This window comes from Ochotona princeps, chromosome 10 (assembly GCF_030435755.1).
Source record: "Ochotona princeps isolate mOchPri1 chromosome 10, mOchPri1.hap1, whole genome shotgun sequence".
Taxonomy (NCBI): Eukaryota; Metazoa; Chordata; class Mammalia; order Lagomorpha; family Ochotonidae; genus Ochotona; species Ochotona princeps.
Window position 1 is genome coordinate 49,698,974 of NC_080841.1, and position 27,758 is coordinate 49,726,731.

The 27,758-nt window shown below is 36.3% G+C and overlaps 1 protein-coding gene across 11 annotated transcripts in view; it reads right to left on the reverse strand.

Moving 5' to 3' along the window:
- The window catches only part of CEP170 (centrosomal protein 170), a 115,866-nt gene that overhangs the window by 58,471 nt on the left and 29,637 nt on the right, over window positions 1-27,758 (reverse strand). For 6 of the 11 annotated variants that reach the window (XM_058669407.1, XM_058669406.1, XM_058669403.1 and 3 more), the window contains exons 1-4: window positions 17,805-17,881; window positions 17,550-17,712; window positions 16,460-16,621; window positions 4,683-5,168 (exon numbers count right to left, since the gene is read on the reverse strand). In XM_058669407.1, the coding sequence (XP_058525390.1) occupies window positions 4,683-5,168; window positions 16,460-16,621; window positions 17,550-17,712; window positions 17,805-17,831 (838 nt within the window). In that variant the 5' untranslated portion in view covers window positions 17,832-17,881. Of the gene's footprint in view, window positions 1-4,682; window positions 5,169-16,459; window positions 16,622-17,549; window positions 17,713-17,804; window positions 17,882-24,208; window positions 24,288-27,758 lie in introns of those variants that run through there. The other 5 variants (XM_058669409.1, XM_058669405.1, XM_058669400.1 and 2 more) reach the window with 5 other exon arrangements.

Here is a 27,758-nt window from a genome sequence, read left to right on the forward strand (position 1 = left end):
AGAACATGGGCAATAGTACTAAGGTAGTTATGGTTACAAAGAAAAAACAAATACAAAAATGTAATGAATCTCAACTTTAAAGGATGTTCAGTACTTTCAAAAGTTAGACATGCCTTTCTTTCTTTATAAAAAGACTGAAATTCTAGTTACCACTAATGACTACACAATTTTTTCTATATGTTACTCTGAGAATGCCTGAAAATTGTACTTGTGGCTTCAGAAGGTTATTAAAGGATGTTAAGAGACTTATCAAGTATCAAATCTTTACATAAATCTAGAACCTCTTCAGCAAAAATATGGGGTCAAATATAACCAGAGGTCTTCGTCAAAAAGCATATGGGGTTGAGTCAATTTTGAAACATCAGCTTCCAAACAAAGCTTTGTCTCCAAGCAAGTTAAAAACCAATGAGTAAAAAACACTTCGGAATTGAATGTGATGTCCTCCCCCTCCTACAAAAAAACCAAAACAAAACTACTTGTTTTTCACTAATTTAAAATTTTCACTAGGCATCATTGATTGGTATAGTGGGTAAAACCACTACCTGTAACACAGGTGTCCTATGAGTCCCAGTTTACGTTCTGGCTGTTCCACTTGGGGATATAGTACCCTGCTGATGGCCTCAGAAAAGCAGTAAAAGACAGTTCAAGTGCTTGGGTCCCTGCCACCCATATGGGAGACCAGGATGAAGCTCCTGGCTTCTGGCCAGGTCGAGTGCTGGCCTTTTGGCCATCTGGAGAGTAAACCAGGAGATGGAAGATTTGTCCGCCTGTCTGTCTCTCGGTATCTATCACCCTTCCATTTCTGTAACTTTCTAAATATAAAAATATGAAAACAATTTTTTTTTACTATAACTGCATGATTACAACATGAAATTATTGGAAAATTATAGTTACTCTATGTCTTAAATGAAATTACAAATCACTTATATTATGCTTCTTTAGAAACAATACATAAATCTAGTGTACTGAAATGTAGACTGGTACATTCTGGTACTTCTAGAACCAAATTAATCTTTTTTCAACTTCACAGAGCAAAGAATTTTAATGTGAACACCTGTGGCATAATGCAATGTTGAGTAAGATAATGATCAGAACTGCTGAATATGGGGAAGAGGAGCAAAAGACATATATGTCTAGGGGGAAAGATGATTCCAATGTTCATTGCTTTGTTCCTAATGTATTTAGAGGTCACCACCAGGTGGTGTGCTACTGATTTAACAGTTGAACATAGAAGCTGGCATTTGATCCACTGTTTGGTTGCCTGTGTCCTATTCAAGAATACTTGGCTTTGATCCCAATTCCAGTTTCTTAACAATGCACACCTTAGAAGTTGTCATGACTAACTTTTTGAATTAGATGGCTCAAGTGGGTGGGTCCCTGCCATCCATATGGGACACAACTGAAGTTTTGGTTCTCTGTTTTGTTATTGGCATTTGGGGAAGACCCAAAAGGTGTGAATGCTCCCTCTTTCTCTCTGTTTCTAATAAATAAATAAGCAAAAAGTAGAAACAAAAAAATAAGAATATGAAAGGAATAAGACTCAGAAGTGAGACTGGCATAACACACAGAAAAGGATGACATTCTGGAAAAGTATGCAGGTATACAAAGGAAGTGAATAATAACAACACGAACAGTGGTAGGGGAACACTTCCATTAAAATGATAGCAATATTATAAGTTAGACACAAACAAGTGCTTTAAAAAAATCTTTCCTCAAACGATTAATTGCGGATAATGCAATCAGCAAACAAAAACACAAGTTTAACGGAGTTCCTTCTTCAGCTAATTAAGCCAGGAATCATGGATAGTAACATAGAAAATCAAAATCACTGGTACAAAAATAAAATTCCTTAAACACTACATTTTATAACCTATTTAATTCATTTTTTAAAATTCATTAAAGATGAGTACAGTTTGCTAGGGCTGTAAATAAATTCCAATGTTTCCTGCATGACAAGAACAAATAACCCATATCAAAATATACTCAAATATTTAAAACAATGTATCACCAGTACAGAATTCATTACTTGTTTCAACAGATAAAATTTTACACTTCATGGTGTCAAACCTTTTCAAGTTATCTATACATACTACCTAATGAAAATCTCCTCACAGACTGGCTATTTTGTTTTAGAAAATTATTATTCCTTCTTGTATTTCTCCATGGCGCACAAGGCGAGACATATGCTCTACAATTTTGTTTTTCTTAAAAAAAAATGTCTCCAATAAACTTTCCTCACTGTTCCTTTTGCCTGTCGTTAACTATGTCTAAATATGCTCATGGTCTTTTAATAATGTTTTAGGGCAGATTAGTTGTACCAAGTCAGTAGTAGCTGCCAAAAGAAGGTGCAACTCTCCCAAGAGTAAAAGTGTATGGGCTTTGTGAACAATATTTTCCTCACTGTCCCAAAGCACATGCACTTCACTCTTGTAGGAGCAAATATTTTTTGTTTTTGTTTTGTCTATTTTCGATTTTTTGGCTAAACAGTTGCTGGAAGTCTTAACTTTTATAAAATTGCTACTAATTACTATAATTACATTTATTTAGTGGTTCGGTGTATACTTTTGATGTCCTAAGTTGTGGAAAATTATTATGTAATGGTGGCAGCCTTTTATAAAAACTCAAACATCATTTACAAATATTACTGGAAAAATCAAATTAATCTATTTTGGATTAAGAATTTTGGCCACAAAACCATTTTGTTGGATGGTTTCTTACACAGTCTACAGGAAAATAGTAAAGAAAGGTCTCAGTAATCAGAAAAACTGGAATATCAGTCCACATGTAAATCAGTTTTGAAGCACACTATCTCATGATGGAATTTCTGAAATTACATTATCTAATCATCAATTATCTAATCGTTAAATCTAATCATTAATACACAGATACAGCAAGTTCTTCAACATTAGTATCTCGCTAGTTGGAATTAGACTAGCAAATAGGCCTACTTCAAGAGTAGAGAATGTTTGAAAATGATGGCTTAAAAGAAACAGCTAATATGGAAAACAGGCATGATTTTGAAAGTATTTGTAATATAAAATAAAACAATATAAGCGTTTTAGTATGTAAAAGTATTTTTCAATAATATCTTCAAAAGGATATTTTGACTCCTTTCTGGTGCTTTTATTAAGAGTTGTTTAAAAAGGACTAGCTTTTCCTAAATTTTCAGTCTACATGACCTCTTATGCTAGAATGTCAATATTATTTATTCAACTCACATAAATGATCAGTTTGTAAATGTAGGCTTTAGTCTAGACATATATATCCAGATGTCAATTTTGTGTTATTTTTGTATAGTAGAACTAAAAGGTCACAAGAAGTTACCAAAGGTTCAAATCCAGGTCAATTGCTGATGACAGTAACATTACAACAGGTAACAACAAACAATTAGATAATAGCATTATCTCAGTATTCAGAGATTAATCTCTATTTATCTTATTAGTAAATAAGAAATGAGTACAAGACTATTATGAAGTCTTCATTACTTGGTTAGAATTCCAGGACGGTCTGGTCACTGAAAGTAAAGCATACATTGTGCTATTCAAATCACTGAGTACTTGACAACTGCTCAAGCCCCGGTGAAGTGCTAAGGATGCAACAGACAGCACTTTTCTCAAAGTCCATTAACTCCCAATAAAGCAACAGGATGATGAGATTAACACACAATTGTAATTTGCTTCTCTTATGGATAGCTTATTAAATAAAGAGAAAAGCAATTTGTACCCAATTAGTTTTAAAATGAAGCCAACAGGAAAAAAAAAAAGTTATCTGCTATTTCACTATACAGTTATAAAAAGTACTCATTTTGACCATGCACTACAATGTTAATAATGCAAATGCGAGGGCAGGTGTTATGTCACAGTAAGTTAAGACACTACTTAAGACACCAGCACCTTAGCTCAAGTACCTCAATCCCTGCCACTCATATGGTAGACCTGGATGGAGATCCTGGCTACTGGCTTTAGCTTCACCAAGTTCCAGCCTGTTATTGCCATTTGGGAACTGAACTAGCGGATGAAACATCTATCTCCTGCCTTTCAAATAAATAATCTTTTTAAAAAAGCATACATATTTCATAAATGAACATTCAACTGTTTTTCATAAATGTTGTAAAATTCTAAGATGAATAGATTATTAGCAAATATTCCTAAACCAAAAATATTTGTTCTATGAGAAACCATCTGGAAACAGTTTGAAGTACTAAATTAATCATATCTTGTGCCCACATGGAACTTTTGGCCCATACCATATGTTTTAAAATTCATTGTAAAATTTAGATATTGATATTTTACTGGAAGCATCATACTGAAGAACAGAATTCAACATATCTTTTCTTAAATTAAGAAAATGATGGGAACTGTCTTCTAGGAAATTCCACTGGTGAACTAATAACATTTTATAATGCCACAGACAAAAAAAAAATAATATTTGAAAAAAAAAAGACAAATAATGAGCAAACTGGCCAGGGCAATGTTACAGTTGTGGTTTATGGCCAAATATAAACTTGAAAAGAGAAGAAATTTTCTACGACATAATTGCTGAAAGTTGTATGCTACAGAGATCAAATTTTACTTTTTCTAAAATAGGAAGTTCTGAAATGATCAGTAATTATCAAATGGTTGTTTGTCATAAAAATCAGAATTTCGTTTTTCTAAATTTCTGAAATGATCAAGTCACTTTACCTTTCAACCTTTTCAAGTATACTGGAACATCACTTTTAATACTTTTTGAATCCTCTTCTGTTCTTTCCCATACCATTTGTGGAGGGTTGTTTTGTGCTAGCCAGTCAGCTACTTTGTTTTCTGGTGCCATCATTCCTGTTTGAATTCCCGGCAAGTCTTGAGTCCCAGGGGAAGACTTCTTTGACTTGTGGCGTTGATCAGAAGCAAATTTTGTCACATGGTCTCTAATGGTTACCTTTCCTGGGGTACTGTCATCAAATTCAATGGTAAATGAAGCATGCCCTGCACCTGCTGTATGGGGACTTGACGTATCTTTTGTTGGAATCTCATGAATAGTGCTCTCTGTTATTTGTGATAGTTGCTGGAACTCTTTTGTAGGAATTTCAAAATAACTTGGTTCCCTACAGAAAGGAAAAAGTGCTTCTTCGTTTGTGGCTGCAGAAGGCTGTTCCTCAACTTGCTTGGCATTGGCATCTACGCTGCACCCTAGTAAGAGAAATAAGAGAAAATTCAAAAGATTTGGGAACTTCTAGAACTTCAGAGTCTAGAAATGCCCACTTGTAGTAATTTATAAAACTCAGAAGCTAGATCAGTCTGTATGAAAAACAATGACATCTATATCAATTAAAAAATGTCACAAAAAAAGAACCTGGAAAATAAACATGCCATTCAATAATCAATAAGGGATGCAAGATAAGTAGCAGCAATGAATCAAAAGGATAGCAAATCAGTTAAGAAATCAACCTGGTATGGCTAGGGCCATATATTGACAATTTAGATACAGAGCTCATCTAGATGAAAAAGAATTTAAATTAAATGTTGATAGAGATGCACCTTCAACATATCTATACATAGAGAACGATAGAAAAAAGCATGAATTTATCAAGTCAGAGGATAAGTATCTACAAACATAGAGCTCAAAAGGGAACAGGTGCTCAAATGAATACATAAACATGAGGTCATAAGTAAGCAATGTTTTAGAATCATCCCACTTACCACTGATTCACTATTTAGAGACTTGACTTTCAGAATACCAGAATAATATTGATGTGCGATCTTTGCAAGAAGACACACTTTCTAAGACTAAAAGAGTAAAGATCTAAATATATTGTGCTTGCTGAATTTCAATGTGAGCGGCAGCATAAAAGAAATAAGAATAGAAAATGCATTTGGCAATCAATAATTCTAAAAAATATTAATTCACATTTTTATATAGCAGGATGTGTGCAAGCATCAAAAATCCTCAGAAGAAGCTCAATTGCAAATCTCAGATTATCAACAAAAACTGGCAAGAGAAACTAATTCAGAAACACTATTATCCTTCCCTTGTCTCAGAAATTAATATTAAGGTACAAATATTGATACCTACATAAAATACACATTAATGAAAATGACAACTAAAATGGTTTCCTATATGTTATCAGACAGTAAAAATAAATTTAAAAAAATAAAGATTTAACTGCTTTGTTGCTGTGGAAGCAAAAGAACCATGTCTATCATCAAGATGGTTGAAGCCTATGTTCAAATGAAAGATATTCCCCTACAGATAAAAAATCAAGTGTGTTTTTCTAACACACTGGCACAAAAATCATTCACAATTTATCAGCAAGAAAAAAAAAGAGGGACTCTAGGTTATTTCATATCATTTTCCAATTAAGTGAAGTATTTGGGCTTTGGAAAAAACTGTTCAAATATTATGTCTTCTTGATTGGATTCATCAGGAGTTGTAACTGATTTACTCACGGTATCATAAAAATGAAACAATCACAAACATATTGACTTTGGGATTATAGAATGGGAAGTAAAATCTCTCTAATCAAGTATACAGTACTGTCTAGAAGATATAAAACTCTACTTCCAAATAACAAGCCTAAATTATATTTAAAAGTAAATTATATTAAAAAATTAAAAAATGGCTAACTAATCATTTTCAATATAAAAAATACCTTTTCCAAAATTCACTGTTTTTCCTTCCGTCAAAAATGAAATAGTATTAGAAGAACTACATCATCAGATTAAGAAATGCACATGGTATTTGGAAAAATAGAGACCATTATGCTCATTGAAATAAGTCAGTATCAAAAGGACAGATACCCTGCATTCTCTGATATGACAGGCAGCCTTCATACAAAACACAAAACAAACAGGTATATAGGTAAATAAGTATATACATATAATCTTATAAATGAACTGGAGACTGGTGTAGCAGGAGGTGAAGAAACACTGCAGTAGGCATATCTACTGTAGATAAAAGGACTCTCAATGAAACTGCTAAATATACCTTGACAATTTAATACTAGACTTTTTTCCATTGCCTATACTTATAATACCATGATATACTTAGAGAGCAGAAAGTTGGAATTGTAACTATAGCTGAAGGACAATATTATTGTAATACTATGAGGGAAAATGTTTGGCAGGGGGAATGGAGAAGGAGGGTAAAGAGGGAATCCCTGTATCTACAAAATTGTATCATGGAAAATAACAATAATAATCGTAAACAGTTTAGGGAAAAATGATTAACATGATTCTTAATAACAAAAAGTTTTAGCAGTTTCTCTCTTAGAATGTTAATCTCCCTTTTTCTCAACAAAAAGATAGCTATTTAGACTTTGAGTGTTTACTCTCAAATCTTGGCAATATAATTTTCACAATAATAAACTGCACTGGACATTCTTTATATTTTAATAAACCCACCAAAGCTGTCTGGGTTTATTTTCAGATTTTTGCTTTACTATGTAAAACATTCTGCACTTGATTAAGTCCAATAAGCATGATTGGTTTATACATGTTCCGTTCAACATACATCATTTATATAAAGTTTGGTTTTGCTTGGCTCATTCTTTATGTAATGAAGTAATACATACTGCTTCACCACCCAAGTGAAAGTCATGTGGCTAAGCAATGAGAAGCCCCTCCAACACACATACACTTACATGCCATGAGTCCATGAGGAACTCACTCATTATTCACTTGTCATTCCTATTTCAAAGGAGCACCAGTTAATAAGCAATTTATTTAGAAATCTGTTTCTAAAAATATCAAGTATTAAAATTAAATGGAAAGGCAGCATTTACTGCAAACCTGTTTACTAGAAATATAGAAGATATGAAGTTAGATAAATCCTGTTTCCATCGTCCTTAATTCTCATTTTCCTCCTCATGGCATGGTACAATAAAATCTAGCCATAGACACAATGAAGATGTGGTGAGATGAATGGTGACATAATGTGGGGTACCCAGAACACAAATAAAATGGTTTTCTTTTCCCTGTCCATCATGACAATCATTAGAAAAATAATAAAAATAAAATCCTAACAACAAAAATCTCAAGGCATATGAGAGTGCTCAATCTTTAATACTCTTTAGCTTTATTAATGTAAAGTTCCTCAATGAAAACTATTTTAGTATATTTTCAAATGAACTGCAGAGAGTCTGAAGGGGCTACAGAAATGAGGATTAAAGTCAAACATCCTGCCCTGTGAAGTAAGTCAAGTGGTAGAGGCAGGCCTGTGGAATAGTCGGTTAATTTGTGGACTCCATCACTTTCTTGACTGCTCCACTTCTGATCCGTTTCACGCATTTACTTGAGAGAGCCAGAAGAAGCTCCTGGTTCCTGGCTTCAGCCTGGCCCTACTATGACAGTTATGGCCACATGGGGAGTTAACCAGAGGATAAGATACCCTTACATATCTCCTTCTCTCTGTAAATCTGCCTTTCAAATAGAATAAACGCTTAAAACAAAGCTGCAATGATGATATCTCATTCTGCTTGAGACATACATCCTGGCTTGTCTATTTAAGTATTTCAAAATACAAAGACTGGGAAACTCATTAAAAATGAGATACAATTCGCAAAAGTGAGATACAATTTGAAAGTTTCCAAATTTAGAAAGTATTTATAACCTAAACTAACATGGAGACAATGATAACAAGTGGAAAAGTGTTAACGACAGGTAAGTTAAAGGCAATTTTTTCTTCTTAATAGGATTCAAAATATTCACATAACTTTTTTTCCCATTGGAAGGTCAGATTTACAAAGACAAAGAGAAAGAGAGAAAGATCTTCTATCCACTGGTTCATTCCCCAAGCAGCCGCAATGGCCAGAGTTGAGCCAGCCCAAAGCTAGGAGCCATGAGCTTCTTGTGGGTCTCCCACACATGTGCAGGGTCCCAAAGCTTTGGGCTCTCCTTGACTGCTTTGCCAGGCCACAAGCAGGAGGTTGGAAGGGAAGCTGAGCATCCAGGATAAGAACTGGCCCATATGGGATACTGGCACAGGTAAGGCAAGGACTTTAGCCAGTAGGGAACTACGCCAGGCCCAAAATATTCATATAACTTTAGGAGAACTTAATTTTTCTGATGTGATTATTTGCTTCTAGAGGTTTTCAGGCTACAGTATTACAAAGATTTTAGAACCATGGAAAACATAATTCTAGATACAAGAAAAATTAAGAAGCTGACATTCTATTATTGTTTTTGGAAGGTTATCTTTCCATCATAAATATTTGATTTTTAATTTATAAAAATTGGCAACCAAGCAGCAAATTAATTTTGTTACTGACACAGTATACTCATAAAAAAAATCATGAAATTAGTAATATATATTCCATAATTGAAAGTTGGCTTTAAAAGTATTGTGGTAAGTGTCTCAGGCCAACGTTATATAATATGATATTAGCATCCCCAAATGGATGCTGGTTCGAGTTGTGGCTACTTCTGGGCCAAAGCTCTAATGGCCAGGGAAAATTAGCCAGGGGATGATCCAAGTGTTTGTGCCCATGCACACACATGGGAGGCCATTCTGACATTCGCAGGTGTTAGTTCAGGCCTGGCTCAGCCCTAGCCACTGCAGCCATTTGGGGTATAAAATAGCTGATGGAGGATCTCTGTCTTTCTCATTCTATGTCTCTCCCTCTTTCTCTGTAGCTCTTCCAAATTTAAAAAAAAAAAAAAAGAAAGAATTTTTTTTTTCAAAAAAGCATGTTCAAATGATCAAATTAAATTTTCCTTGGTGTGCATTTAAAATTTGATTCTGAGATATCTCTGCCAGTTTTATAAATTATTCCAGGTCAGTGAACTATTTACCATATCCTGTATTTTTTTTTTTTTAAGATTTTACTTATTGGAGAATCTAGATGGCAGAATAGGGTAAGGACATGTTTAAACAGAGAAACGTTAGCCAGTATGAAGCAGAGAGGGCACATTCCAAGAAATAGGAGAGGACAGAACAAGAGCAGAGGGGTACCTGGAGACTGAGACACAGGAAAGCAGCGGACACAACGGTGTGGTGTTTCAGTGACTGATAGATACTCCAGCAGCATTCAGCTAACAGCCATCTGAGCTCCACCAGCAGCCGAACTATAACAGCAACCAGGTGGGGAGGGACATTCACTTGGAACTCAGGACGTGAACCCAGACAAAGAACTGTCCATCCTGCTGGTCTATTTGATTTGACCAGGAGCACAGACAGAGCAGCAGATCTCAGATAGGAGGTGCTGGAAAAGGGTGGATTTCATACTCCAGTTCGCTGCCTGGAGCCGAATCTGGAAGTGGGAGAAAGGTTGTACAGACAAAGGTGCAGCCTCAGCATGGTATCACAGGGTAGAGACTGCTGTACCAGGAGCTGGGGCTACAGCGACTACAGAAATCTAACACAAGAACCCAGACCTGAACTCACTGGAGGGAGAGGCACAGCTGACTGCAAACAAAGAGCCATGTACTAACTGCAATAAGTAAAATCAAACTATAGACCTGTGGGTGACAGAGCTTAGAAACCTGCCCCAAAGAGAGCAATCTGATAACCAGACGTACCTTGACCAACAGCAAAAGAAGAAACAGAGGCACAATGAATATTACTGAAGACTTTCCTGCAAAGGAGCAAAAGCTTTGCCAACTTCAGAGTTAACTGATGAAGACATCAAGAAAATGGGGGATCTAAAATTCAAAACACTCGTTATGAAGCTTCTTATTAACAGCAAGAAGCACGTGAAACAGGCATTCAAGGAATTTAAGGAATATGTCACACTGAAAATGAATCAAATGAAAGTTGATATATCAGAAATGAAGAATACAGTGGATCAAATTAAAAAGTACAGTGGAGAGTCTCCAAAAGAGAATGAAGCAAACAGAAGAAAGAATCTCAGAATTAGCTGATATCTCCTGTCGCCAGGGGAAAACAAACAAAAAGTTGGAAGCAGAGCTGGATCAGGCCAATAAAAGCATTCAAGAATTGAAAGACACTACTAAGAGGTCAAATATAAGAGTTATGGGAGGGCCCGGCAGCGTGGCCTAGCAGCTAAAGTCCTCGCCTTGAAAGCCCTGGGATCCCATATGGATGCCGGTTCTAATCCCAGCAGCTCCACTTCCCATCCAGCTCCCTGCTTGTGGCCTGGGAAAGCAGTCAAGGATGGCCCAATGCATTGGGACACTGCACCTGCGTGGGAGACCCGGAAGAGGTTCCTGGTTCCCGGCTTCGGATTGGCACGTACCGGCCCGTTGAGGCTCACTTGGGGAGTGAATCATTGGACGGAAGATCTTCCTCTCTGTCTCTCCTCCTCTCTGTATATCTGGCTGTAATAAAATGAATAAATCTTTAAGCAAACAAACAAACAAACAAACAAAAAAGAGTTATGGGAGTCCCAGAAGGTGCAGAAAGAGAAACTGGGTTGAAAAATGTATTTAATGGATGATATGATGTTATGTATAACATGTTATGTTTTGAATGTTATATGTTGTGTATAAACTAAAATTGAAGTATAGGTGAGGTGGTCACAGAAGGTGACTGGGAACCCGCATTTACTTTTAACATATTGGTTACTCATTACTATGTCAATTAATTCCATAATGATGTAAATTTTTGCTGATGGTATGTTGGAGCTTTCAATTGACTGGGATGATACTCTGCTGGCTCTGTCTTCAGACCAGAGAGGGTATACCTAAGAAGCCGTTGAACTTGACGGGACAATAAGATGTTGGACTCTATGTTTGTTATACGCTTGCAATGGGGGAATCTCAACTGAACTTGAGCTGTGGTTATGCAACAAGGTGGAGGAATCCACCATGGTGGGAGGGTTTGGGGAGGGGTGGGGAGAACCCAAGTATCTATGTAACTGTGTCACATAATACAATGTAATTACTGAAGTTAAATAATAAATAATTAAAAAATGTATTTAATGAAATAATAAGGGAAAATTTTCCCAATCTAGAGAAAGAATTAGGAAACAAGATCCAGGAGGGGCACAGAACACCCAACAGGGTTGACCAAAAGCAATCTTCACCAAGATACATGATATTCAAGCTCTCTTCAATCGAACATAAGGAAAAGATCCTTAAATGTGCACGTGAAAAAAAAAAATCAAATGACATATAAAGGAATGTCAATCAAACTCACAGGAGATCTTTCACAGGAAACTCCACAGGCCAGAAGAGTTGCAGTGACATATTCTAGATTCTAAAAGCCAAAAATTGTTGGCCCAGGATAATATACCCAGCAAAACTTTCCTCTGTCTTTGAAAATGAAATAAATTCTTCCATAGTAAAGAAAAGTTAAAATATGCCTCTTTCCAAATCTGCCCTACAAATGATACCTAAAGGTGTTCTCTTGACAGGGAAAAGGAGTAGGGCCACAACAAAATCAAAGGCAAATGCAAAGAACATCCCCGTAAAATAACAGAGTGCCTGGTGCCGTAGCCCAGCAGCTAAAGTCCTCGCCTTGAAGGTGTTAGGATCACATATGGGTGCCGCTTCTAATCGTAGCAGTCCCACTTCCCGTCCAGCTCCCTGCTTGTGGCTTGGGAAAGCAATCAAGGATGGCCCAAAAGCTTAGGACCCTGCAGTCGCGTGGGAGAAGTGGAACAGGATCTAGGCGCCTGACTTTGGATTGGTACAGCACTGGCCATTGATGTCACTTGGGGAGTGAATCATCGGACGAAAGTTATTTGTCTCTCCTCCTCTCTGTATATATCTGATTTTGCGATAAAAATTTAAAAAAATTTTTTAAATGCAAAAAGAAGTAACAACAGAAGATCAATGAGCCATTGCTAAAATGACAGGACCAAACTACCACTCATTAATATTAACCCTGAATATAAATGGATTAAATTCATCAATGAAACGTCATGATTAGTAGACTGGATTAAAAAACAACACCAATCCATTTGTTGCCTGCAGGAGACACATTTCACCAACAAAGAACAGTGGAAACTGTACCTCATGGATTTTGATTTTTTTTTTTGTTAGTTTCATCCTTTCAACACACTTTCTTTGATTAAATTCTTCAATGACTCATAGATCATACAGTAGCATCATTTTCTTTAAGAAAGTTCTTGGTTTTCATTTCTTTAGTGACACATCAGTCATTCAGTAGCATGTTATTTAACTTTATGGTGCTGTTAGTTTCTTTTTTTTTTCTTCCTGTTGTTGATTTTGTTTTGTGGCTTTTCATTTAAGGGGATGTATAGTAACTGTGTAATGGAGACTGTTATATCCAGATGCGACGATACAATGCAGTGTGCATCTCTACTTCCAGATAAAAATGTACTCCCAATGAAACTGTTCACTATATGTTGACAATAGGATGCTGGACTCTCTACCATTGTCCATGCCCACAATAATGAACATATGAATGTGTAGGGAGAACTACGCTAAAGTAATGACATAGAGGAACTCATTGAGGGGGGAGGAAATTGGGAAGGTAAGGGAAATCCCAGGGCCTATGGAGCTGTATCATAAAATGATAATAATAAAAAGAAGTAAAAAAAAAAAAAAGGATAGAGAAGTTGCAATTCTAAGATCCATCAAAGAAAAGCTCCCTTTTGTAATATGGATATGCACAAGAAATGGCAATGATTGCTTTAGATTTTTCAACTTGTGTAAAATTAGTGAAGCAGTTTTTCGGAGATTACTAGCACTGGGTGAGCTGATTTAAAAAATTATGGAAACGTGATCATTGAAAGAAACAATAAATCCTTGAAAATTTAATAAAAAGATTTTACTTATTTTTATTGGAAAGTCAGATAAACAGAGAGGGGGAGAAACAGAGCTAACTCCTTCTCCAAGCAGCCACAATAGCTGGAGCTGAGCTGATCCAAAACCAGGACCCAGGAGCTCTTCCAGGTCTCCCACGCTGCTTTGGGCCGTCCTCGACTGCTTTCCCAGGCCACAAGCAGGGAGCTGGATGGGAAGCAGGGCCGCAGGGATAGAACTGGCACCCGTATGGGATCATGACACGTTCAAGTCGAGGATTTTAGCCGCTAGGCCATGGGACCGGGCCCTCTCTTTAACTTTTAAAACAAATAAATAAACCTTAACAGAATAAACAAATGCCACTGTACTTTAGTTTCCTTATCTATGATAAGGAAATGGAAATAATGAACAAACCAATAACTACCTTTAGGTAATATTGTAAGGATTAAATGACTAATTGTCTAGAAAATATTTATAAGAGTTTCTAGATAAACACTACTGTAGTATTGCACATTAATATAAATCATGATGTCCCTTCTGTATGAAAGATATATACACACTTTCCTATATTCTAGAAGTTATGGACTTCAAGAATCATGGGTGATGGGGAGAAATAAATTCACAAAGCCTAGATAAAAATCACTGACACAACTATTGTTAGATTTTTTTTTTACAATAACTATATTCAGATATTTTTACAGAGAGTTCCCTACCCCCATACTGATGGCATAATGATAGTATATCATATGATACTTGAAATAAAGAATGTATCACTTAGTTGTAGAAGAGGTATAAACACAATGTGTGAAATGGTATGACTAGCAATTCATAACACAGACGCAACATGAATTTTAAATCACATGATCTATGTGTGCTCCAAAGTCTGTGGGTGCCAAGTAGGCAAGTATTTGCAACTTATGGAGGGATGCAGTGGGAAAGAGCATTACATCAACTGGTTATGAAATTTAAGGATCACTAGGGAAAGAGGAACAAATTGGAGAATTTCAAAACATGGAAGAGTTTAACAGCTGTTTGGCAGGCAGAAGAAAATCACTGAAATTGCTTGACAAACGGGACTAAAAATCAGTTCAATCTGCTCCACAAAATGAACTGCCAAAGAATTGAGAGGGGAGCTTGGAAGTAAAGTTATGATTCGGTAGGGGGGAAAAGGCAAGAAGAAATAGGTAGCAAATCAAAACAAACAAGACAAAGGGAAGACACAAAATTTTCAAATACAGCAGAAATTCTAGATTGATTTCCAAAAGAATTTTCCGCTATCTCAGTAGTAGAAGGATTCCAACATTCTCAGGTATGTCCTGAAACAGCTCATACGCCTTTAGGGAGAAACTAACTCCACACTCAGGTTCAAGGTTAGAAAGATGGCACAGAAATAACCTTTTAAGCCTTAGGGACTGGTTCAGAAATAAGGAGGTACCTGACTCCTGAGCTTCTAACAAGCAAGTGAGGAGACAAATGTGTTGAGAACTGTGGGGGACATTTTTCTTCTACATGCTGTCTTCTGAAAACAACCTTTCTTCTTTTCTGCTGGCTGGGATCAAAGCAGCACGTATCTCTGGCTGCAGCTGGCAGGTAGTCTATGAGTCGCAGAGGCCATGGACACCAAGACTGAGAGATGGAGAGAAACTGGCTAGCCAACGACATTGTGGAGCAGCTTCATGAACAACCCTAGCAGAGTTCAGTTATGCGAACCAAAAATTTCCTTCCAGTTCAGTGTGAGGGAGCATTTCTGTTATTCAAACTGAAGGCATGATAAAAAATAATCCTTGCATTTCATGCTTGAACATGAACAACAACAAAAAACCTTGCTGGTGACAGAAACAAGGAAGCTGTGATGGAATTTGCAAAGTTGATAAATTCAGTTTTGGACAATGTAAAGCCAAACTCATAATGCAACTTGTAGCCTAACGTAATTAGAGCATGTCTAAAAAACAAATGTTCTCATTCTGCAGCAAAGAAAATGTCTTATTTACCTTACAGAATTAGGGTCAAAGGCAGCAAACAGAACAATTCTGGTTAAATTTTTCTTTGCCCAAGTCAGACTAAATTTTCCACAGGACCCTGGGTGACTTGACTTAATTCCATCAGTTCTGGGTCCTTATCTGCTGGCATCACTGAAACTGTCTGTTTCATCTTTCTGATTTCTTCGCAAGATGCTTATGGAACAGAAAACTGATATCTCCATTTATTTCCTGGAAATCTTGATTTTCTGGCTTCACAAGTGAAATGCTCCATCAACAAAACAATATATTCTTTGATCATCAATCTGAGAATCTGACACAAGACTATATCTTCATTCTGGCTGAACTCAGATAAATCTATTGCTGCAACATTCCAAAAATTGGGCAGAATGAAGCTTGAAAGAAGTAATCTTACACAGTAGTTCTGAACATAGGAGAAACTGCTTATGTAAAAATACACTTTTGAATCCAGTGAAAACATTGCATTAGATTGTATCCACTATTTTGATCTAGTTGGTGCATTTAAATAATTACTTTAGAAAATACTTGAAAAGCCCAGTAATAACCTATTTTTCCAATTTTAACTATCTCATAGCTGAAAAAATATTTTAAATAATGTGTTTACAAAGATGCTGGAATTTACACTTTGTGAACACCACTCATGATAAATTAATATTAAGATAAAGCCATCAAAACATTCATTAATTACTTGTCACTAAATTATGGACTTGTAGTAGATCATCTCTTTTTAGTACAGATAGAATTTTGCTTAATCATAAATGCTTTGCAAAATATTCATCTTATGTCACAGTTGCTGAGATTTTTTTTTTTTACCTGGTGTTCCAGTTTCATGATTTTTTTCTTCAGTTTTTCCATTTGACTTGAAAGCTCTTTTTTCATCTACCTCATCATCCCCCCACCATGATGGCTGCCCATATAATGGAGTACCACGAGGCACAGCAGAAGTATCTGGAAAGAGGTAGGGAAAATATCCATCTAAAGCAGATGAAGCAGGAAAAAAAAGAGGAGGGGCACTCTCAGAAAACACTAGGATGTCTGCCTGAGTAAATAGGAAAAGCAAAGTATAGTCTAGATATCCTAAAACTACTCTACGCTGATGAGTAACTTAGAATTTGCAAAACCTTATACAAGGTTGATATGGATAAATAAGTGAAAATTTGCATTAACCAGATATCTAAGTAATACAGCTTATCATATGTCAGCAGTGTTTCTGAGTCCTTCGGTATACAACCCAACCACTTGGAAACAAGTGGCCTTTGACTGCAATATTTGAATAGGCAGTGGCCTTAGAACAAATTTGCTAAAACCAAGTAATAATCAACCAAAGAAGAATGAAACCATCATGAACAGAAAGGACTCATTAAGGCTAAACCAAATAAATTTTGGCAGAAGTAACCAATTTTTAGATTATGTTTTAAATCTAAGTATTGTAACTACACATAAAGCAGATGGAAACAAACAGACTTTTATTTGGGCAAATGTGATAATGTCTACCAATTTAAAAATGTTTCTGGCTGAAAAAGATTTTTAATGTAACTCTGATAGTTCTAAGAACAATAAATTATATGATGATTTAACATTTTTACATTTAGAATTTTTTTCATTTTAATTCATTTGCTATTAATCCAAAAGAATATGTGCACAAATAACCAAAATTTCATGAGGTGAAAAACAAATGACTTATTTCCATCAAATATTTGAACATTAAGTAGGACTACCATAACCACCCTATACACATAAAAACTAACGTTCTTTCTAATGAAAGCATTGTCTGTACCACAATGTATCTGAAATCTTTATTGTATAACTTTTCTATCTGGACTTGGCCGTATTTTCAGGAACAAAGTCTGCATACACTTCAAACTTGGGCATAAATGTGGTCTTTTCGAAGAGGTCAGCTCACCAGCGGCCTTTTCCTCAGACTTCAGGGCTTCCGTAACTTTGTGCGGCACTTCTGTAGCAGAATCTGCTGCCTTTGAATCTGCGCTTCTGGCACTTGCAGATTTTGATAATTCAGATTCTGAAGACTTTTGGGACAACTGAAGCTGGATGGTAAACTTCTCATGCTACAGAATATTTCAAAATGAAAAGTGAAATATCCATGAGAGAAATCCACTTTAATTAATGTTAGGTGTACATAAGAAATCAAAATTTTTACCTTAAGAGCTTCTTCTGGGACCCTCATTTCTCCTCGTACAACAGTAAAAAGATTAGTATGTAAAACAGGGATAAGGAAGATATAACTTTAAATTCCAGTAACCAAATTTGAAGTGGTTATCTTACTTAATTGACAAATTATCCTAAAGCAACAATTATAGAAATATCATATTTACCCTAATAACTAAATGTTAAAATGGGCTCACAATTGTAAAACATTTTAAAAACCCAAAACCTAAATATTTCTCAAAAAATATTTTTTTTTCAGAGGTAGAAAGGCAGAGAAAGCTGAGAGAGCTCCAGCCAGTGCCCGGCTATCCCCAGAGGCCTGTGGGAGCCAGGGCCTGGCCAGGCTGAACTGGGAACTGGGAGCCGACAGCAGGAGCAGAAACTCATTAGATCTCCCACCTACTGGAACCATCACCTGCTCATCCCAAGATGCACCTTAACAGGAAACTTAAATAAGAAGCACAGTCAGGACTTGAACCCAGACACTTTGGCATGCTGACCCATAGGATAAACAACTGCCTCCACCATGTATTTCTACCATAAAGTAATAGCAGCGTTCAAGATGCAAATAGCAAGGCAATTAATCAGAGCACAAGGACCTTTTCAGTTTTCACCAGCAACAGTATGACATGCCTTCCCTAAAGAAAAAGCACCTGCATCGTATTATTTTACTAAACAATCATAAGAATGTAAAAGGAAATACCTTATCAGTGATTTCCCAAAAGCAAACCCTGAAGGAATATGATCACTCATATTCACAAACACTGATAAAAATAAAGTTCATTTTACAAAAGCAAAAAAAAAAAAAAAAAAAAATAGGGCCCTTACAGTAGTCACAACCACCCATTTTCTCCATGAATTGCATCAGGGTCATATTACATTATCAAACAACTGATTCTATATAGATGAGAACCAACTGCTAGATATAATGGAATGCTTTCATTATTATGCCAACGAAACAATACCCCTGTATATTAAAATGATGTATTCACTACAGAGGTCACATTTCCCATCATTACTTAACAGGGTAGTGAAAGGACTTTTATAGTCATGTACTAAATTCTATTCTTCTTTACCAATTCACAGCACTCATGACTTAAAGGGTAGAAAGCTGTAATTATCATGACTGTTGGAGGGAAAAATTTTACAAGCAAAGGGAAGCACTAAACTTGCTAACAAGCATTTTGTCTACATTTCTAATTGTTAAAATGATGGACTCACAATTTTTGAGAATTGTATAGAGTGCAGTGGAATATGTTGTTCAATTTGATTAACTGTCCTGTTCCAGTAGAGAGAAGATATCATTGTTATCTTGCCTTTCAAATAAATATTTAAAATAGAAGCACAACCAATGACTGTCTCAAATGATTTTTTTTCTAATTGTTTAAAGAGAATAACTTTTTTAAAAAGGCTCATTTATTTTATTGAAAAGGTAGGTTTACAGAGAGAAGGAGAGGCAGAGAGATCTTCCATCCACTGTTTCAATCCCCAACTGACCACAATAGCAGGACCTCAATCGATCCAAAGCCAGGAGCCAGGAGCCAGGAGATTCTTCTGGGTCTCCCAAGTGCATGCAGGGTTCCAAGGGTTTGGGTCATCCTCCAATGTTTTCCCAGGCCATAAGCAGAGATCTGGATGGGAAGTGAAACATTTGGGACAGAAACCAGAGAGACCATATGGGATCCCGGCATATACAAGGTGAGGATTTAGCCACTGAGCCATCATGCTGCAGAGCTTAAAGTCTGTTCCCCAGGGTTAGTGTATTCACTACTTACACACTTTCAAGTTCTGACTAACTTGAAAGGGGTCATTTTTCTTAGGTAAAAACACTTTATTTTCAGGATGGTTGCTATGTTTGGAAATGCAGATTTCAAGATTCCTGCTGTTCCAGTCAAGCATCTACTTGTGGACCCAATGTAACTCTGAGACTCAGACTCTGCTCCACCACAGCTCTTATCTCCAAAGATGCCAACCTGTCAGTGCGTGCCCAGGGAGCTCACTGTTTTTAACTTGGTAGTCAAGAAAAATGAAAACTAAGGTACAACTGTTCATCATAGCAACACTAAAAAAATTAAAATGTTTTGGGCCCGGCAGCGTGGCCTAGAGGCTTAAGTCCTCACCTTGAACGCCCCGGGGATCCCATTTGGGCGCCGGTTCTAATCCCAGCAGCTCCACTTCTCATCCAGCTCCCTGCTTGTGGCCTGGGAAAGCAGTTGAGGACAGCCCAATGCTTTGGGACCCTGCACCCGTGTGGGAGACCTGGAAGAGGTTCCTGGTTCCCAGCTTCGGATCGGCGTGCACCAGCCCGTTGCGGCTCACTTGGGGAGTGAATCATCGGATGGAAGATCTTCCTCTCTGTCTCTCCTCCTCTCTGTATATCTGACTTTGTAATAAAATAAATACATATTTAAAAAAAATTTAAAATTTTGCTGACTAAAACTCCATAGTCTATTTCCTCATTTTTTTTTTATTTCAAGACATGGACTGCTATTCCAAGTCATCCCTATATTAAATTGGTTAAAAAAAATGTTTGTCTAAAATTAGGATCATGAAAGTGCTCCTGCATTCTGTTAACATGCTCTTGGAAATCTCTTTATTGTAATGACAAAGTGAAAAATAGTAAAAATTTTCAACAGTTCCATTATTCCCAGGGATGTGGCCTTAAAAAGGAAATGACAGATATCATTGTGAATACAGTGTCAAAAACTGTTTTAAAATTTAAGTCATTAAGTTGTTGCATTTAGAGGAACCCGAGACCTTTTTCTGCCAAGAATTATAACACCATTTGCGGAAGATGAATTATTGACTTAAAAACTACCCTGTTTTAGATTTATTGTGTTTCAATCCCTGCCTGCTATTGCTTTGGCAACGCCAGACCAAATAATTCTGTAGACTCCATACAGTGTACAGGCCAGGTGCTTCTCTCTTGCATTAGTGTGATATCTATTACAAAAAATGGTAACGTTCAAAATTTTTCCTAATACCACCTATTCAATTTTTATTGGTTGGAACAAAAATTTCCTAAAATACTGTACCGTCAAAAGATTTAGAAGTAAAAACCTGTTACTAAGTTATGATGCTTATGATATTGCAATTTCAGTGTGATGTGAAAACTTTAATTAAAATTCAATACAAGAAAATGCATTTTTTGAAACTGGTATGTCAATATACTATACATATACATTCAATACATATTAAAGTTATCCTTAGAAATTCTTAAGATTATCCAAAATACTCCTCTTTTTAGATTTCCTATTAAATTGGAAAATTTCTCTTATTTAATTATAATTGGTAAAAACATATATAATACACTGAACTGTATCACACTATAATTAACAAGGCATGTCTTGGAAGATGCTGAACACTAAGGAAGGCAATGGCAGAAAAATTTCCAAGGAGAAAGTTCATGTTGCTGCTTAATTTTTCCTATAATTTCACAGAATTACATTATTTCAGTTTAGCAAGGGAATAGTTTCCAACTTGTAGAATATCCTTTCTGTCATTTCATTCTTTGATCCAACTCTTGCTCTCTATTAATTTCTTAAATTTTGTCCGTTTAAATTTTGAGAAATAACCTACCTTTATGAAATTTGGAAAGGGCATTCATGTTTTGTAATGGATATCAGCCACACTAATCAGAAAAAATATATAACTGTGTGAATGAAAAATCCTGAATTTCCTTAATGTGCATTTATTTTGAGACACACACACACACACACGCAGGGTTCCTTCCCCAACGGGCTGTAACAGTCTCAGGACCTGGCAAAGCTGAAGCTAGGAGCCAGGATGCTATCAAGCCCTCCCAGGTAGGTGGCAGGAACTGAAGCACTGGCGCCATCATCTGCTGCTTCCCAGGATGTGAATCAGCAGGAAGTCAGACTGGAAGCAGACGCAGGATTTGACTCTAGAGTTTCTATATGTGCTGCTGACATCCCAAGTGATGGTTTAATCCACTGTACCACATGTCTGCTTCAAAGGTTAATTTTAATTATGCTTATCTCCCCCTGAGTCATTTTATAACTATAATCTGGACTTTCAGTAAACAATGCAACCTGTCGTATTTTAAGTATAAATTAATCATTGGGGGCTGGCCCAAGAGTTCAACTAATTCTTCCACCTGCAACTGCCAGCATCCCATATGGGTGCTAGTTTGTGTCATGGCTGCTCCAGTTCCCCATCCAGCTCCTTGCTTATGGCTTGAGAAAACACTGGAGGATGGCCCAAAGCCTTGGGACCCTGTACCCTTGTGGGAGACCTGGAAGAAGCTCCTGGCTCCTGGCTTTGGATCGGCTCAGCTCCAGCTATTGTGGTTGCTTGGGGAGTGAACCAGTGGATGGATGATCTTTCTCTCTGTCTCTCCTTCTCTCTGTAAATTGACTTCCTAATAAAAAATGTTAAGAAAACATTCTAGATAAGTTGAGTGAAAAAAAATTATTCATGGTTTTAGATGTCATGACAATATTGTTTTGCCACTTTGTATTTTGTAGGTTATATACTTACAGACATATTTCTCTGGAGAGAAAGATATGACTCCAATTTTAAAGAAGGTACTGGATTCTATTCCTATAATAACTTCTATGATTGGGACTTTGAGGAGGGTCATTTCGAGATTTAAGATATTTAAGCAATGTTTGAATATTTGACACCAAAAGAGGAAACCAAACTAAACTGATTATTCTCCTAGCTCATTAATGGTTTCTTCCTAGCATCTCCACACCTCCTGCACCTTAACCTTAGAATATAGCAAATTTGGACCCTTGAACCTCTTATCAATCTATATCCACTACTTTGGTGAGCTCATTTCATTGTCAAGATTTTACGTACTATTTACACAATGGTGACTCCCCAATTTTTGTTTTTAGCCAATGCTTCTCTCTGAATTCAACCCATATATCCAAGATGTCTGAAATCAACTTCTCAGACTTTTGCTTCTGGACAAAATGAAGTAAAAGAAGTAATTCTACCTGAACCAACCAAAATCAAAATATGAGTAAAGTATATTAAGCAATATTTTACAAAAAAATTAACAACAAGTAACCAAGAATAGTCCCTAATAAAAGAGAAATCAATCAAGATAAGTTCAATCACTGCCTCAGCTCACCATCTTGAGTTTCTGGGTGGTTGGTAAATGTGATAAACTTTAACATACCACATTTGCTTATTTGAAAGTTTGAGCAGAGAGAGCAAGAAAGGTGGTAGATAGGAGGGACACGCCTATCCGGTCCTTCACTTCTTAAATACCTGTAAAGTCTGGGCTGGGACAGACCAAAGGCAGGGCTGCCCTTGTGCAGTGTCCCAAGTATTCAAGCCATGACCTACTGCTTCTAAGGGGGTGCATTAGCAGAAAGCAGGATCAGAAGCGCAGCCAGTATTCAACCCCAGGAGCGCTGATACAGAATGTAGATGTCCCAACTGCTGTTTTACCTACTAGGCCCTAGCTTTGTGCTTTAAAAACCTATGTAAATTTTATTTTTTATGTTTCACAGATTTTAGGGAATAAGTTTTTACTTTGAGCAGAAACAATATGTGGAACTATATTTTCTCAGAGTAACCAATGCCCATTCTGACCATCAATATGCTTAATAGGTTATTTTTGTTATTAGACTCCCAATCTTTTTTTTTTTTTTTTGCTTTGGAAAGTCTTTATTTCACTTTCATTTATAAATGAGAACTTTGCTAGGTATATATTATTCTGTGTTGACGGTTTATACCTTTTGAACTTAGACTATATTTTTTTTGCCTTCTTGAAAATTTTTAATTTTTTAATTTCATGACACGATTCCACAGGCTCTGATTTTCCTTTATCTCTTCCCCAAATTCTCCCCCTCCTGATTTCCCCTGCATTATTGCAATAGTATAAGGACTCCTATTTTTAATAAAAGAAACTTAAATACATACTAAAAGTACAATGTGCTCAATAGTGAACAGTCTTAGAAAACAGAGTATAATAAAAAGTTTTAAACAGGCAATGTAGATAGATACAACAAGTAAAACATAAGGGAAGAAATAGAAGAAAAATTGGCTTAAATTCTCACATTTCTCCCAGGAAGTTGATTTGTATTGACAATAATCCCTGGGCTGCATTCTTGATACCTAAATCATATATGCAACAGCACTGAAGAGAGTCTATTAGTGAAACGGATCAAAGGAGGCAGTTAGGGTTACTCAGGGAAAACTGAGTAATCAACTTTTTCAAAATTATTTTTAGGAACAGGCATAACAACAGCAACAACAACAAATACAACATTTCAAAGCACAAAATACTGTACTCTGGGGAGACAACCAATAATCAGCTTTCAGGCATACCCATACTACGAATTCTTTCATCTTAAGAAATGTTCTTTTATATCAAATATTCTTAATAAATTCAGTAAATACGCAGTCATATAAGGATATCATATCCAAATCTCAGCTTATCTTCAAGTTTCAAAGTAATATAAGTCTGTTCTGGAATCCTTACATCATTCACAAAAGTCTGTAAGGAAAAAGAAAACATGTTTAGTACATATGCAGTATAATTTCTTACACTTCAAACATATAAGCTTTCAAATTTCCTATTTAAAAGCACATATATACTGATTAACACATCTTGCGTATGAAAAAATGTGCCATGCATCCTACAGGTTAATAAATTATTTCAAATCATGCCCTTCTGTCACTATCATTAAAAAGACAAAAAGAAAAGAAAAGAAAAGAAAAACCTGGTACAAGATGAATCCATGTGTTTAGAATCATCCCTAAAAGTTAAGCCAACTATAAAAGCTACTACTCTTATATAAAATGTAAAAATAAAATGTAACATTGGGCAAATGTTAAATGTAACATTTGGGCTGGCTCGATGGGTAAACTGTCTAATCCTCCGCCTTAAAGCACCAGCAACCCATATGAGCACTGTTTCACGTCTGGGCTGCCCCACTTCCCACCAATGCTCTTGGCACATACTTAAATACTTGGCCCACACGGAGCTCCTGGCTCCTGATCCACTCAGCACTGGCCATTTCAGCCTTTTGGGGAGTGGATCTGTGGATGGAACTTTCTCTCTGTCTCTCCTCTCTGTAAATATGCTTACCCAATAAAACTAGGTAAATCTTTTTTTAAATTTTTAAAAAATTTTTTAATCTTTTTTTTTTAAATTAGCTCTTAATATACCATATGGATTCACTGGATACAATTTTACCCTTATTTGCAAAATTCCAACTATTTCTAAAGATCGATACTTAAATCTTGTTCTTAGAATTGTTTCAAATAACTACAAGAAAGTTAACTTACAAAAAAACGCAATATGGGCCTGGCGGCGTGGCCTAGAGGCTAAAAGTCCTCGCCTTGAACGCCGGGATCCCATTTGGGCGCCGGTTCTAATCCCGGCAGCTCCACTTCCCATCCAGCTCCCTGCTTGTGGCCTGGGAAAGCAGTCGAGGACGGCCCAATGCATTGGGACCCTGCACCCGCATGGGAGACCTGGAAGAGGTTCCTGGTTCCCAGCTTCGGATCGGCACGCACCGGCCCGTTGCAATTCACTTGGGGAGTGAATCATCGGATGGAAGATCTTCCTCTCTGTCTCTCCTCCTCTCTCTGTATATCTGACTTTGTAATAAAAAATAAATCTTTAAAAAAAACCAAAAAAATGCAATAGATCATTCTATTTTGAACTCGGCGCCAGGGCCTAGCAGCTAAAGTCCTCGCCTTGAATGCACCAGGATCCCATATGTGCAGCTCCACTTCCCATCCAGCTCCCTGCTTGTGACCTGGGAAAGCAGTCAAGGATGGCCCAAGGCCTTGGGATCCCATGCCCACGTGGGAGACCTGGAGGAATTTTCTGGCTCCTGGCTCCTGGCTTCGGGTTGGTGAAGCAAGGCCGCTGCGGCTCACTTGGGGAGTGAATCATCGGACAGAAGATCTGCCTCTCTGTCTCTCCTCCACTCTGTATATCTGACTTTCCATTAAAAATAAATAAATCTTTTAAACAAAATATAAGAGCATTCTATTATGCATTTCTCACAGGGATCATTTTGATCCCTTCATGAATCTAAGATACTTTATAGATCTTAGTCAACTTATTTTCCTGTTTGTTGAAATTCTGTTACTTCACCACCGTGCCAATTATTTCATCTTGATTTATCAATTATTTATAACAATGTAGAAAATTACAAGATAAAAAAGTTACAAGAATATTATCTAACAAAAACACACTACAAACAACAAGTCAAGCCACATACAATAAATATTTCGTGAGTACATAAAGATAACAAGAAAATGGTGAAATAATTTCTATTAGTGTATTTTAAATTTACCCTAAGTACTAAAATTAATTTCAGCAATAATCAATATATTCACTTTACATATATGCATATATTATAAATACCTATACTATAGATACATTTGTGTTTATATATGCTACTAAGTAAAATCAACACTTGTAAATTTATTCTAGTGTTCAATAGCTCTAAGTGGAAAGTGGCTATCGTAGTACAAATTACTGACACAGAGGGATGATGCAAGAGTGACACAAATCATCATTTTATCATCCTACAGTTTTCATATTGCAATAATCAAAATTCTGTTCATCTTTCCAGGAAGACATATAAAACATTTGGATATATTATTTCTGTATCCCTTCTCTGCACAGTTGAAAAGATATATATCAAGCATCCAATAGACACAAGTGGTAAATAGGGATGGTAATGAGTCTTTTTTGCATGGCATACTAAGAGTTAAAGAGCCATAATTTGCTATAGAACACAGAACAAATTCTATAATAATTATTTAGAATGCATAAATCTCATAAATAACCAACAAAATTGCCTTTACTAAACTGAAACTTCAAAAGTTATTTTTAATCTTTTTTTAACATTTTAATTACATTTGTTCAACCTTTTATTTCATTATTGCTATGACAGATTATTTGGGAAAGTCCTCCCCTTGCTAAGGAAGTTGAGAAGAGTTGTGACTTACAAACAATAAAAAAAAAGCCATAAAGTGTATCATAGTATATCATAAAGTTCCAGTCTCTAAATATACTAAAAAACAAAACAAAACCAGTGGCTGGTTTCCTGGGGTAGTAGACTAAACTTCTGCTTGCGGTGCCAGCATCCTATATGGGCAATGGTTGGTGTCTGGGATGCTCTAATTCTGATCCCACACCCTGCTTATGACCTGGGAAGGCAGTAGAGGATGGCTCGAGGTCCTGAGCCCCTGCACTCATGAGGGAGACCTAAGAATCTCCTGATTCCTGGCTTAGGGTGGATTCAGCTCTGGCCACTGAGACCATTTGGGAAGTGAACCAGAAGGATGGAAGGCCTCTCTGTGTCTCTTCTCCGTCTGTAAAAACCTGCTTTTCCAATAAAAATAAATAAATCTTTAAAAAAAAAGCTGTCTAACAATCTAACCACACTATATTTACTAGAAAGGCCTTAAGATGACCTATGAGGTCCAGTTAAAGTTTAAAATTGGTCAATTATGTTAGCTATTAAGCATCAACCATGCGCTTAACAAAAATATTAGGTATTTTCAGAGACAATGAGACATAATTTTAATTTGCTGTCATTTCTGACAAGGATACTGAAAGGTTTATGAAAGCTTAGGAAGCATGAGTCAGAAAAGACTCAACTCAAAAAATTCAAGTGAAAATATCTGGGATAAAGTAAGAAAATGTGTAATAGTATTAGAGGGGAAAATCACTTCAGTAAATCAAATATGAAGCATTTAATAAATGAGATACATAAAGACTGTGTTTTGTTTGTACATCAATGCCACTGGATTAAACCTTTAAATTGTAGGTAGTCCAGATGAGAAAAACGAGGTGTAGAGAATAACAAGCAAATTCTCAGAACTCACAACATAATGCTGGGATTGAAGCGGAGATCTCTGAACTACAAAGACCACATGTTCTTCATATCAGTAAAGACTGGTTACCTAAGTCAAACCAGCTCCCCAAAGTTTTCTATCC